The 14,845-nt window shown below is 42.8% G+C and overlaps 1 protein-coding gene across 5 annotated transcripts in view; it reads left to right on the forward strand.

Annotated features, from left to right (window-relative positions):
- rhpn1.L (rhophilin, Rho GTPase binding protein 1 L homeolog) overlaps window positions 1-11,409 on the forward strand; it is a 44,276-nt gene extending 32,867 nt beyond the window's left edge. For 4 of the 5 annotated variants that reach the window (XM_041566692.1, XM_041566691.1, XM_041566690.1 and 1 more), the window contains exons 11-16: window positions 3,363-3,482; window positions 6,575-6,769; window positions 7,221-7,297; window positions 8,685-8,831; window positions 8,989-9,147; window positions 10,462-11,409. In XM_041566692.1, the coding sequence (XP_041422626.1) occupies window positions 3,363-3,482; window positions 6,575-6,769; window positions 7,221-7,297; window positions 8,685-8,831; window positions 8,989-9,147; window positions 10,462-10,668 (905 nt within the window). In that variant the 3' untranslated portion in view covers window positions 10,669-11,409. The remainder of the gene's footprint in view (window positions 1-3,362; window positions 3,483-6,574; window positions 6,770-7,220; window positions 7,298-8,684; window positions 8,832-8,988; window positions 9,148-10,461) is intronic. The other variant, XM_041566694.1, reaches the window with a different exon arrangement.
- The last annotated feature ends 3,436 nt before the right edge of the window (window positions 11,410-14,845 follow it).

Here is a 14,845-nt window from a genome sequence, read left to right on the forward strand (position 1 = left end):
TGCAGCCTTGTGTCTTTATATGGTCACAGAACAACCCCTCAGTGACTTCTAATATCCTTATCATTTACAGTAGGGGGTACATTATCCCTTATAATCATGAGTGATACTCAGAGTTCCCTGTATAACTCAGCCTGCAGCCTTGTGCCTTTATATGGTCACAGAACAACTCCTCAGTGACTGCTAATATCCTTATCATTTACAGTAGGGGTACATTAATAAAGACCCGTCAGTGACAGGGCAGCCATGTATCTCTGGTTCTATTGGATTAAGTCTCATGCACCCAACCATCTACATCACATAGTAATCCCCAGGAATGGGCAAATCCAAGCTTATGTTCTCTCTGCACATACTTTCCCTGTGTGTCGTGTGCTCCTTATGTAACAACACCATGGAAATCTCTTAAGTAGGTCGTTAGCAGATTTCCCTGTTACTCGCTTTATTGGCACAATACAGTGCTACGCAATATGTTGGCGCTATATAAATACATGTTAATAATAATACAGTGTAGTGCAATGGAGCTTACAGCGACCAGTAGAAATCTGATGGGATATGATTTTTCTCGCTAGTGTCTGGTAGTATTTTATACTAGCGGGGTGTTATAATTCAGCAACAGCCGATGAGCCAGGAGGTCTTAGTATGGATAGGATTTGATCTATTTGCTCTTAGAAGGACTTGAAATCAATCAGCATGGCAGCTCCTGATCTGTGCAAATAGAACATTCAGCCACCTGGCTAAACACATCTACCCGTGTGCACAAACCAATCAGACAGGGGTGAATTGTTCCCTTAAAGGCAAGAAAATAAAATCCCTTTTTTAGATTCTTCAATGAAAAAGAAACCTATCTCCAATATACTTTAAGTAAAAAATATGTACTGTTTTTATAAGAAACCTGACTTTATGCAGTGAAATTCTCCCTTCATTTACTGCTGTGGATAGGAATTGTCAGACGGTCCCTAACTGCTCTGCAGGGAAACAATCATAATTATGAACAGCAGGGGGAGCCCCCGCCTTACTTCCCAGCCATGCAGAACTCAAGCAGCTTTGTTTGTTTCCCTGTAGAGCAGTCGGTGACTGTGTAAGAGATTTGTATTGGGTTTTATTTTTGGCTTTACACCCCCTTTACTGTTTCCTACTCCAGCTGCAGGGACAAAGATCATGGAGCCAGATTTAAACAGATAAACTGGGATTCTATTTGGAGGATTATTTTGCTGCAGCCACTGGTTCTGCAGAGTTGGAGAAAGTTTGTATTAAACAATACAAAAACTATAAAATCCACATTAGATTACATGACAACACAGGACCCAGTGCAGTCTGTATATTCTGATTATTAATCAGTCTTGCTGTATCGGCTTCTGGCAGATATTATTTGACTTGTGCTGTTTTGGTCATTTATGACGATCCCTAAGCAGCTCAGACACACTGAGCATGTGCACAGTCTTGGTCTTGCAAAGTTACAAGATGGTGACCCCCTCGGGTAATCTTCATGTATTGACTGCATTTTCGACGCATGCACAGTTGGAGTAAATTTCTGGTCTCGAACCACTGCGCATGCGCTGAAAGTAACGAAAATTTCCGAAAATATATCCGCAAATTTTGGGACTTTCGGCACATGCGCAGTGGTTCGGGACTGGAAATTTACTCCAACTGCGCATGCACCGAAACTTCCGAAAAAGACGTGAACTCAGAGGCCAGAATCTGCACGAAGGGGTGAGTTAAAAATTAGGGGCATTTGCCCCTGGGGGGGGCAGATAGGCTGGGGGGGAGGGTCTACCCAGGGTAGGGGGAAGGGTTTTTTTTTTATTTATTTATTACGGGTTGAATTCTCTTTTAACTTCTCAATGTTGCTTGTGGGTTCAAAAGGTTGGGGGATCCCTGCTGTAAACTGTTCTAAGTTGATACAATTAGTTGTTACATTTAGTTGTTACATTTAGTTGTTACAATTAGTTGTTAAGTTTAGTTGATATGTTTAGTTGTTACGTTTAGTTGATACGTTTAGTTGTTACGTTTAGTTGTTACAATTAGTTGATACGTTTAGTTGATACAATTAGTTGATACAATTAGTTGATACAATTGATACGTTTAGTTGATCCATGTGTTTGTCCCTGCTGAGCAGAATCCCTGAGGGTCATTAAAGTGGACCTGTCACCCAGACACAAAAATCTGTATAATAAAAGCCCTTTTCAAATTAAACATGAAATCCAGTTTCTATTTTAATTCAATCATTCATAGCTGTTGTAAGCTCATTTACACATCTCAGCTGTCAATCAAATACTGTCTGCCCCTCCTCTATGCCTTAGGCAATTACTTTCACTTTCCATTCAGCACTTCCTACATGTCACTGCTCTCCCCACATTCCCCCGTTCTCTTCACCATTTAATTGTGTAGCCAGGACATGGGGATGGACATCAGGTCCCACATTCTGGTGCACAAACAAGATTCTGAGATGATACAAGACTTGTCTTAATAACAGTGTCCCACAAAATGGCTCCTGCCTGCTTGTTATAATTATGAATTCCCAGACTGGAGGAAACAAGATTCAAATAATTAATATAGTGTAATTAAAGTTCATTATCCTTGATATATATATTCCCCATAGATCCTACTGAGAAATGGATCAACTAAATGTAAAATTGTAACAGTTCAGAGTCTGCACCTGAATTACTGATCTGTCAGACTCAAACACCGGAGACACCGACATAAAGGGAAAGATCACATGTGGCGTTTTTACGTTGTGTTTTAAAAACATACAGCCGAGCGTGAATACGCACAAAATGAAGCCCTATTGAAAATAATGGAATACGCACTATAGCAATTCCCACAGGCGCTTGTGAGCCACCATCCGCCACAAGACGCCAGTATTTCCGTTTTTTTTATTACAAACGCCAATACATCTTGGAAACATCTTAGAACTCTGAGAGCCGCAGGTTTGGAAATGCACTTTGATGAAATACGCTGCGTATTTTCAACATGGCGGCCAAACTCTCGCGAGATGGATTTTGCATATACGTATTTACGGCGTCGTATGCTGGTGACGTAATTATGTTTCGTGTTGACAAGCAGTACGGCGACATTCTGTATGTAAATGGTTTTCCACTTGGCTTTTTTTCACTAAAACTTTACTAAAATTGTGGAGAAATATACGTTGGGAAAAGAAAACTACAGAATGAAAAACGCATATTATCATGCGCGTGCGGTTTCATCTGCGTATTTACACTCGTTTTTAAAAACGCAACATGAAAACACTGCGTGTGACCTTGACCTTAACTTTAAACTTAGATTTTGGAGAAACGGTAAAAAATGAAAAGTGATTGAAAATATTGTTTATGTGATACAGTTGTAACACATTTGTCTCTTCGCTGCAGCTGCCGGTGAGACTGAAGTAAAGACACAAGAGAAAGCGTTCGCTCAGTTCCATGTTACTGCCCCAGAGGGACCCTCACTCGCCTTTATACTGCAGGACCCCGAAGAACGGAGAAAACTCGGTAAGATTTCCACTACTGTCCCTTAAAGCTCCAAGTCTCTCTCATCTCAACATCATTTACTATAGCCTCATCTGTCCTTAATATTGTATAATGTACCCCCTACTGTAAATGATAAGGATATTAGAAGTCACTGAGGGGTTGTTCTGTGACCATATAAAGACACAAGGCTGCAGGCTGAGTTATACAGGGAACTCTGAGTATCACTCATGTATTATAAGGGATAATGTACCCCCTACTGTAAATGATAAGGATATTAGAAGTCACTGAGGGGTTGTTCTGTGACCATATAAAGGCACAAGGCTGCAGGCTGAGTTATACAGGGAACTCTGAGTATCACTCATGTATTATAAGGGATAATGTACCCCCTACTGTAAATGATAAGGATATTAGAAGTCACTGAGGGGTTGTTCTGTGACCATATAAAGGCACAAGGCTGCAGGCTGAGTTATACAGGGAACTCTGAGTATCACTCATGTATTATAAGGGATAATGTACCCCCTACTGTAAATGATAAGGATATTAGAAGTCACTGAGGGGTTGTTCTGTGACCATATAAAGACACAAGGCTGCAGGCTGAGTTATACAGGGAACTCTGAGTATCACTCATGTATTATAAGGGATAATGTACCCCCTACTGTAAATGATAAGGATATTAGAAGTCACTGAGGGGTTGTTCTGTGACCATATAAAGGCACAAGGCTGCAGGCTGAGTTATACAGGGAACTCTGAGTATCACTCATGTATTATAAGGGATAATGTACCCCCTACTGTAAATGATAAGGATATTAGAAGTCACTGAGGGGTTGTTCTGTGACCATATAAAGGCACAAGGCTGCAGGCTGAGTTATACAGGGAACTCTGAGTATCACTCATGTATTATAAGGGATAATGTACCCCCTACTGTAAATGATAAGGATATTAGAAGTCACTGAGGGGTTGTTCTGTGACCATATAAAGGCACAAGGCTGCAGGCTGAGTTATACAGGGAACTCTGAGTATCACTCATGTATTATAAGGGATAATGTACCCCCTACTGTAAATGATAAGGATATTAGAAGTCACTGAGGGGTTGTTCTGTGACCATATAAAGACACAAGGCTGCAGGCTGAGTTATACAGGGAACTCTGAGTATCACTCATGTATTATAAGGGATAATGTACCCCCTACTGTAAATGATAAGGATATTAGAAGTCACTGAGGGGTTGTTCTGTGACCATATAAAGGCACAAGGCTGCAGGCTGAGTTATACAGGGAACTCTGAGTATCACTCATGTATTATAAGGGATAATGTACCCCCTACTGTAAATGATAAGGATATTCGAAGTCACTGAGGGGTTGTTCTGTGACCATATAAAGGCACAAGGCTGCAGGCTGAGTTATACAGGGAACTCTGAGTATCACTCATGTATTATAAGGGATAATGTACCCCCTACTGTAAATGATAAGGATATTAGAAGTCACTGAGGGGTTGTTCTGTGACCATATAAAGGCACAAGGCTGCAGGCTGAGTTATACAGGGAACTCTGAGTATCACTCATGTATTATAAGGGATAATGTACCCCCTACTGTAAATGATAAGGATATTAGAAGTCACTGAGGGGTTGTTCTGTGACCATATAAAGGCACAAGGCTGCAGGCTGAGTTATACAGGGAACTCTGAGTATCACTCGTGTATTATAAGGGATAATGTACCCCCTACTGTAAATGATAAGGATATTAGAAGTCACTGAGGGGTTGTTCTGTGACCATATAAAGGCACAAGGCTGCAGGCTGAGTTATACAGGGAACTCTGAGTATCACTCATGTATTATAAGGGATAATGTACCCCCTACTGTAAATGATAAGGATATTAGAAGTCACTGAGGGGTTGTTCTGTGACCATATAAAGGCACAAGGCTGCAGGCTGAGTTATACAGGGAACTCTGAGTATCACTCATGTATTATAAGGGATAATGTACCCCCTACTGTAAATGATAAGGATATTAGAAGTCACTGAGGGGTTGTTCTGTGACCATATAAAGGCACAAGGCTGCAGGCTGAGTTATACAGGGAACTCTGAGTATCACTCATGTATTATAAGGGATAATGTACCCCCTACTGTAAATGATAAGGATATTAGAAGTCACTGAGGGGTTGTTCTGTGACCATATAAAGACACAAGGCTGCAGGCTGAGTTATACAGGGAACTCTGAGTATCACTCATGTATTATAAGGGATAATGTACCCCCTACTGTAAATGATAAGGATATTAGAAGTCACTGAGGGGTTGTTCTGTGACCATATAAAGGCACAAGGCTGCAGGCTGAGTTATACAGGGAACTCTGAGTATCACTCATGTATTATAAGGGATAATGTACCCCCTACTGTAAATGATAAGGATATTCGAAGTCACTGAGGGGTTGTTCTGTGACCATATAAAGGCACAAGGCTGCAGGCTGAGTTATACAGGGAACTCTGAGTATCACTCATGTATTATAAGGGATAATGTACCCCCTACTGTAAATGATAAGGATATTAGAAGTCACTGAGGGGTTGTTCTGTGACCATATAAAGGCACAAGGCTGCAGGCTGAGTTATACAGGGAACTCTGAGTATCACTCATGTATTATAAGGGATAATGTACCCCCTACTGTAAATGATAAGGATATTAGAAGTCACTGAGGGGTTGTTCTGTGACCATATAAAGGCACAAGGCTGCAGGCTGAGTTATACAGGGAACTCTGAGTATCACTCGTGTATTATAAGGGATAATGTACCCCCTACTGTAAATGATAAGGATATTAGAAGTCACTGAGGGGTTGTTCTGTGACCATATAAAGGCACAAGGCTGCAGGCTGAGTTATACAGGGAACTCTGAGTATCACTCATGTATTATAAGGGATAATGTACCCCCTACTGTAAATGATAAGGATATTAGAAGTCACTGAGGGGTTGTTCTGTGACCATATAAAGGCACAAGGCTGGAGGCAGTTATTAAGGTATATAGATTTATTTATTCTAATGTATATGACACGTGGCCTGTACTGTATATTCAGAAGCAGAACTGACTCTATTTCTCTATATAATATAATATAATAAATGTGTGTGCGCAGGAAAGGCCCATTTGAAAAGAGCAATTATGAAGCACGAGGAGGCGATGAGGATTCACGGCCTGTGCAAGATTTTGAGGAAGATGGACATCCTACAGGAAGTGCTCACACTCACCCACAGGAAATCGCTGAGTAAATACTCGGACATTGATCATGAAGAAGATTTCTTTGAGACTGGAGAAGCCCCTGATATTCAGCGTAAGTGTCTGCTCCACATGTTTGATCGAAATAAGTCTGATAACAGCTGAGCTTTCGTAATTACCTACTGCTGGTCCCGCCTTTAACTTTTTGTCCACACAACCTGATTGGCTCCATGAAGCAGCCAATGAGACCATGTCGACCTCACCTGTACTCTTTTAGTAAACCCCAGTTTTCACCCACAAGAACAGTCATTGTTGCTGGTATTGTAGTTAAATGCAATGACCAGACTAATTCTTAGCAACTCTTTGGTCTTCATTTTTTATACTTTTTGAATTATTTGCCTTCTTCTTCTGACTCTTTCCAGCTTTTAAGTGGGGGTCACTGACCCCATCTAAAAAACAAATGCTCTGTAAGGCTACAAATGTATTGTTATTGTTACTTTTTATTACTCCTCTTTCTATTCAGGCCTCTCCTATGATATGAAATCATTTACACCATTTTTTTTCAGCAATAACATGTCAGAGGCCGGAAATCAAAACCCCTGTGTTCTCGAAGGTGAAAGTGACCGACATTTTCCATCGGCTGGTAATTATGGGATGCAGCACATTTTTATACATCCTTCTTTAAATGGAGCTTTGTGCAATGCGATATGTTCTCAATAGGCCATATCTGGTACATCTCCTATAGCTCATGATGTGGCACCAAAACCCGACTCTGGGCTCATTGGCTGCTGCGGCTGTTGTCTGAAAGGGGCTCCTAGAAATACAAACTATTCTTTGTGATGCAATAGTTGTCTAATGTACTTAAAAATGTTGTGCCCCCAGTCTCTCTGTACCTTTGTCCTTAATGTTCCCATGAAGTAAGTAGAAGCTTAGACTTGGAAGTCCTAACAGATCTGTGTGTTCATTTACAGTAGGGGGTACATTATCCCTTATAATACATGAGTGATTCTCAGAGTTCCCTGTATAACTCAGCCTGCAGCCTTGTGCCTTTATATGGTCACAGAACAACCCCTCAGTGACTTCTAATATCCTTATCATTTACAGTAGGGGGTACATTATCCCTTATAATACATGAGTGATACTCAGAGTTCCCTGTATAACTCAGCCTGCAGCCTTGTGCCTTTATATGGTCACAGAACAACCCCTCAGTGACTTCTAATATCCTTATCATTTACAGTAGGGGGTACATTATCCCTTATAATACATGAGTGATACTCAGAGTTCCCTGTATAACTCAGCCTGTAGCCTTGTGCCTTTATATGGTCACAGAACAACCCCTCAGTGACGTCTAATATCCTTATCATTTACAGTAGGGGGTACATTATCCCTTATAATACATGAGTGATACTCAGAGTTCCCTGTATAACTCAGCCTGCAGCCTTGTGTCTTTATATGGTCACAGAACAACCCCTCAGTGACTTCTAATATCCTTATCATTTACAGTAGGGGGTACATTATCCCTTATAATACATGAGTGATACTCAGAGTTCCCTGTATAACTCAGCCTGCAGCCTTGTGCCTTTATATGGTCACAGAAAAACCCCTCAGTGACGTCTAATATCCTTATCATTTACAGTAGGGGGTACATTATCCCTTATAATACATGAGTGATACTCAGAGTTCCCTGTATAACTCAGCCTGCAGCCTTGTGTCTTTATATGGTCACAGAACAACCCCTCAGTGACTTCTAATATCCTTATCATTTACAGTAGGGGGTACATTATCCCTTATAATACATGAGTGATACTCAGAGTTCCCTGTATAACTCAGCCTGCAGCTTTGTGCCTTTATATGGTCACAGAACAACCCCTCAGTGACTTCTAATATCCTTATCATTTACAGTAGGGGGTACATTATCCCTTATAACACATGAGTGATACTCGCCAGTAATATCTGTGTATATTTCCTGCTAATACTGTAAATTACAAGCACCTTGGTTAAATGATTCCTAACAACTGTGTTTCTTAAAGGGTCCCCTTTCGGTTTTCTCTGCTAAACACAAATGGCGACCCCCTCAGAAGGTTCACCTTGAGAAAGGAGACGACGGCTTTGGGTTCACTCTGAGAGGGGATGCGCCAGTCCTTGTTGCTGGAATTGTGCCGGGAGGTTGTGCTGAGGTAGGTGAAATGTGATTTTGTTTGTAGCTTTTAGTGGTGCTGGTACCAGGTGCAATTAGTAGGTGAGTCTATAATGTCTGAGGTGGGAGCCGCACTCACTGGGCTGGGATTGTGACACCGGGGAGGTTGAATATGAGACATTTTGGGTGTTTTTCAGCACGCGGGTGTAATGGAGAACTCCTATATTGTGTCTGTGAGTGGGACCGACTGCCGCTGGGCCAAACACTCTCAGGTGGTGCAACAACTCAAGAACTCCGGGGAACATGGGGTGGATATTGAGCTTGTGGTGTTTCACAACCCCGAGACACAAATTACGGTAACTTCTCTTTTTCTCCACATGCAATGAGCAGGACCCTGTGCTCCCCATTAATATTTCTATTTAACCCATGTATTTAGATGCACACCCCCATCTGTAAAGCGTTGCGGAATATGTTGGCGCTGCTGATGATAATAATATTACATTTTCTATTAAGAGACACTTCCTAAACAAGTATTTCAGTAGCAGCTGCCTGGCCTGACAGAACAGAAGAGGGAGTTGCAGTTGCACGTTCATGACGCCAGCAGTGCTAATACATGGATTGGGCTTCAATTACTTAAAGGGGAACTAACGTGAAAATGTAATATAAGCTTTCTCATACTGAAATAAGAACATTTCTAAATACAATCAATTAAATATTCTGTATTGTTTCTGAAATAATGAAGTTTATCTTCACTATCCCTCTCTCAGCATCTGTTTCTCTTCATTCTGTCTTCATGCAGCAGTTGGGTGTCAGATATTCACTGACAGTTACATCCAATATATCTTATAGGGGGACTCCTTTTGCCTAGCAGATTAATTTAGAGCTCACTCAAATAACTGATTCCAATACTTACAAAATAAATGCCTTTTGCACAAATTCTGCATGTAGAGAGACATGATGTCTGGTGAGTTTAATAGAGTGAGCTCTAATACATCTTCTAGGCAAAAGGAGCCCCCCTATAAGATATATTGGATCTAACTGTCAGTGAATATCTGACACCCAACTGCTGCATGAAGAGAGAATGAAGAGAAACAGATGCTGAGAGAGGAATAGTGAAGATAAACTTGATTATTTCAGAAACGATACAGAATATTTAATTGATTATATTCAGAAAGTTTCTTATTTCAGTATGAGGTAGCTTATATTACATTTTCTTGATAGTTCCCCTTTAAAGGAAGAGTTCAGTGTAAAAATAAAAACTGGGTAAATAGAACTGAACTCATTGAACTCCTCGGTTACGTATAGTGAATAAAGTGCCCCCTCTTGTAAAATATAAGGATATTATAAGTAACAGAGGAAATCCATGACAATATAAAAGCACAAGGCTGAGTGTTTTTATACAGGTCATGGAACTCCGGGGTGACTTCTGATATCCTCATATTTTGCAACAGAGGGTACTTTATTTATTATAATCTATATATATATATATATATATATTATAATTATTTATTATAATACACAAGTTTCAGCGAGTCATGTGACAAATGACATCACTTAAGCTCCAGTTATAAACAATGACATCACTAAGCACCATTTAAGGGTATAATTTCCAGGATATTCATGGCTCTTGTGTGTTATGATGTGATATAATGGAAGCTCTTCTCTTCCAGGTGGTGGACAAACGAGCTTCTATGCTAACAGCCTGCGAGCTTCTCGGGTGTAACAAGGAGAACAGCAAGAAATCGGTATTGGGCAGCAAGAGTGCCAGCGCCCTCCGCCTGTGGAGCAAGAGGAGCAAAGCCAGCAAGAGGAATCAGAACAGCAACGTGGTGCATCTGCCGTTCAGCGCCGTGCAGAACAGTGAGTCCATGTACTGAGAGTGTTGTGACCAATCGTGTTTCACTGGGACACAGGGAGTGGCCAATGTTCTCTCAGTGACCTGGAAAGACTAGGCAAGTGGTGACATTGATTGGACAGTGGAGGTAATTTGCCTTGGCACTGCCAACTTGGTGCCCAATATACTGTCAGCTAAAGGCTTTCTGCTGCACACTTATACCCCCTGTATTAACCTGCCCATGTACTATGGCTTGCAAGCATTACATGGACTACAAACCAGCTTCTATCTATTGGCTGCTTCCTGCAAGACGTCTGCCAATGACCTGCCGTCTCTGCTAGGCACCTAGTAGCACCCACTTGCTCCTCAGTCTCAGCTGTAGTGGCTGCCGGACGTGCAAGAGAAGTGGGAGAATTCAGCAAAGAGCAGGGTCACTTCTCCCAAACGGACAGATGGGGCACTAATGAGCTTTCTAGTATAAGTGAGTAGAACGGACAAAAAGCAAGAGTGACGGTGAGTGATTGCTGAAAACCCATTGGCTTGTTCATTGGGTGGGTGGGTTCTGTGGATTGTGCTTGGTCCATTTATTTTTCCCTGGGCATCAATGTGACTCCTGTATTTATAAACCCATTCCTGGTGGCTCCTAAGCGTGAGCCTTTGTTTCTGCCCATTGTGGCCTCACTGCTGTGGCCTGCGATGGGGGAGACCGTAGTTACTTTCCTCTTGTTGTCTCGTATCTTTCAGTTTGGATACATGCCCCATACAAGGGCAAGAAGAAAAAATTGTCAAAATGAATAAAAAAAAAAAGCATCATAAAAGCTTGAACTGAGTGAGTCACTGATATAAATTCTGTGTGTTGCCTCCATTGACACAGGGTGGGACCTGATTCCTAATTTGTGTTTTGTCGGGGGGGGGGGAAGGTGAGGGGCACATACAGAATGAGGAACGGCAGATGGACCCTGCCCAGATAGAGGGGAAGGTAAAGGGCACATTCGGAATGAGGAACCTAAGGTGGACCCTGCCCAGACAAAGGGGAAGAATGAGGAACCACAGATGGACCTTCCCAAAGAGAGGAGAAGGTGAGGGGGGACATGCAGAATGAGGAACCACAGATGGACCCTGCCCAAAGAGAGGAGAAGGTGAGGGGGGACATACAGAATGAGGAACCACAGATGGACCCTGCCCAGACAGAGGGTGAGGTGAGGGGCACATACAGAATGAGGAACCACAGATGGACCCTGCCCAGACAGAGGGGAAGGTGAGGGGGGACATACAGAATGAGGAACCACAGATGGACCCTGCCCAGACAGAGGGTGAGGTGAGGGGCACATACAGAATGAGGAACCACAGATGGACCCTGCCCAGACAGAGGGGAAGGTGAGGGGGGACATACAGAATGAGGAACCACAGATGGACCCTGCCCAGACAGAGGGTGAGGTGAGGGGTACATACAGAATGAGGAACCACAGATGGACCCTGCCCAGACAGAGGGGAAGGTGAGGGGCACATACAGAATGAGGAACCACAGATGGACCCTGCCCAGACAGAGTTTCAGATGAGCAAAATGTTGGCAGCAGCCAGTCTCAGTATGATCTTTCTTGTCAGATCCGTATCTGGGCTCCTGTTTGATACTAGAGGGAAAGCGGCTACATCTGTCCTTAGTTTTTGGATTTGTTGCAGAACCAACAGTTAAGAATGTGCAGAACTGGACTCTCTGCAGCCTCCACATGATCCTCTCCTCTATAGTAAGTGGTTGCATGAGTGGAATTCACAGCATGAACCATCCCTGTCCTGTTTTACAGCACTGTCCTATACAACTACAAATACTGTGTTCCCCAACTTCAACAGCTGCTGCGCCCCTCTTGTCTGGCTACTAGTGAGAACTCATAGTCCTTCTTGTGTCCGGCTCTCAAAACTACTGACTGTTCCTACTGAACTGGGCACATAGATTTGGAAAAGTTTCTCCTCTTCACTATAGAAACACATGTGCTGATACGGGCAGTGCTATAAGTGCCCAATGTGTAAAAGAAAACGGATCCGCACACACACCGATTAGTGCAGTCAGGGATTATCCCCTTTTATTCAGCCACCAAACATCAACGTTTCGGGGGGGAACACCCATCCTTCATCAGGGTGTTCCCCCCCGAAACGTTGATGTTGGTTGCTAAGGGCCCGGCCGGGTCAACGGAAAGAACGCACCACCAGCTTGCAGGAGTGGTGAACTACAGGTGTGCGGTAGGAGAATTACAGTACTATAAGTGCAGCACTAGGGGGCAGTATTGCTTCATCCAGACTGTACATTCCCTGTCTCACAGCAGTAACATTATTAGTAGATTTCTATTATTCCTGAGCTCCTTTAAAGGGGATCTGTCCTGCTGATATCAATGTTCATATTCCATTTATATTTCCATCTAATTAAATAGTATTTATAATACTATAAGAAAGTATTTGAATGATTCATTTTCAGCCGCTGTGTGTATTTATTTTTGGATGGGTAGTACATACGGAAGCCTCCAACTTACATCACGGGCATCTAAATCTAAAGGCGCCTAAATACATTTAAAGCTGTAAGCACTGATTAACCCTGGAAGTGCTGGTAAGTTTGCAGAGGAGATAAGTATTATTATTAACTAGGGATGCACTATTTTGGATTCGGCCGAACCCCAGAATCCTTTGCGGAACATTTTAATTTGCATAAGAAAATGAGGAGTCTAAAGGGGAAAACAATTTTTACTTCCTTTTAAGTCACGTGATTTCCCTCCCCACCCGCATATGCCAATTGGGATTTGGTTCGGCTGAATCTGAATCTGCTGAAAAAGGCCGGATCCTGTACAAATTCCTGGATTTGGTGCATCCCTATTATTAACATTTACTTATAAGGCACCAACATATACAGCAGCGCTGCACAATAAATGTCTTTATACATTAAACACACAGAATGACATACAAAGCAATCAATAACCGATATAAGAGGTGAAGAGGACCCTGCCCAAAGAGCTTACAATCTAATAGATAAAAGGATTGCTTGGGTAACAATTCACACAATAAATACACGCGGCCGCTGAAATGCCAATATATTGTTATTAAATCCCATTAAGTCTGACACAGAGGTGCTGAGTTGTGAGGGACATGGGTGTAATGCAGGGAATGTGCCCAGCTGGCATCCATTAGCCACACGGTAGCCCAGAGGTATCCCATGTCTTGTCTCATTAACTCTTCCTACCCCGTCTGCAGTCACAACAACTGTCATTCATTGGTGCTTGTCCTGCAGCGGGGGAGTTACCCTGCGCGTTACAGTTAGAAGTTTTGGGAGCGGATATAGACGCGGGTCGGCGGTTCTCCGGGTTTGCGGGTTGCGGGTCTTCTCAATAGTGAGTTTTACTCCTTTTTTTCTGATAACACCTACTTCTAATGATGTCACTTCCGGTTTACAATGACCGCACTTCCTGTTTCTTGATGGTCGCGGGTTGTGGATAAGGTACTTGCGGGTCCAAGTGGGTAAGTATGTGGGTTGCGGGTCTGGGTGCGGGTTTAACAAATTGGTTCCGTGCAGGACTCTAGTCCCCTGGCATTGTGTAATGTCTCTTACTGACAGCGCTCTCATTGTCTGAACTCTCTCACCCTCCTCCCAATCACAGGGGAGACCCCATATGAACTCTGTCTCCTCTCTGCAGCCTCCCTATCCTGGCTGCTCTGTGGCAGCTCCCACATCTGCAGAACCTACAACCCCTTATTGTGCCACAGGGGATTCTGGGAGACCACACGTCAATCAGGGGCCCGTCTGAGTCCCCCCTCTGCTGTAGGCGCATCCTTGTCTTTCTGGCTTTTCTTTAACAATGGCCAATAAGGATGATGAATGCTGCAGACTACACTGGTAACGGCCAATCAGTGAGTGCCTTTATAAGGTGTCTGGTTGCCAGGAATATCTGTGCAGTCATAATATTCTTTCCAGACTTTTCCTTGTCACTCTAACTAATCTCATTATTATTATCAGAAGGTCCAGAAAGGGTTAATGTTCTGTTCAGTTCCCCTAACATCCCGTAGGTGGCAGTGTTGCTGCACGTGTGAGTGTGTAAGTGAGTGTGTGAGTGAGTTTGTGTGTGAGTGACACTATTCGCTGGCTCAGCAGTTCCGCAGGAGACTCATGAAGGGAATATGTTGGGCTCTTTCTGCACAGGGTGCGGGGAGTTACTGCCATTGTATCTGTGGGCGCTACAGGG

The sequence above is a fragment of the Xenopus laevis genome, chromosome 6L (assembly GCF_017654675.1).
Source record: "Xenopus laevis strain J_2021 chromosome 6L, Xenopus_laevis_v10.1, whole genome shotgun sequence".
Lineage (NCBI taxonomy): Eukaryota > Metazoa > Chordata > Amphibia > Anura > Pipidae > Xenopus > Xenopus laevis.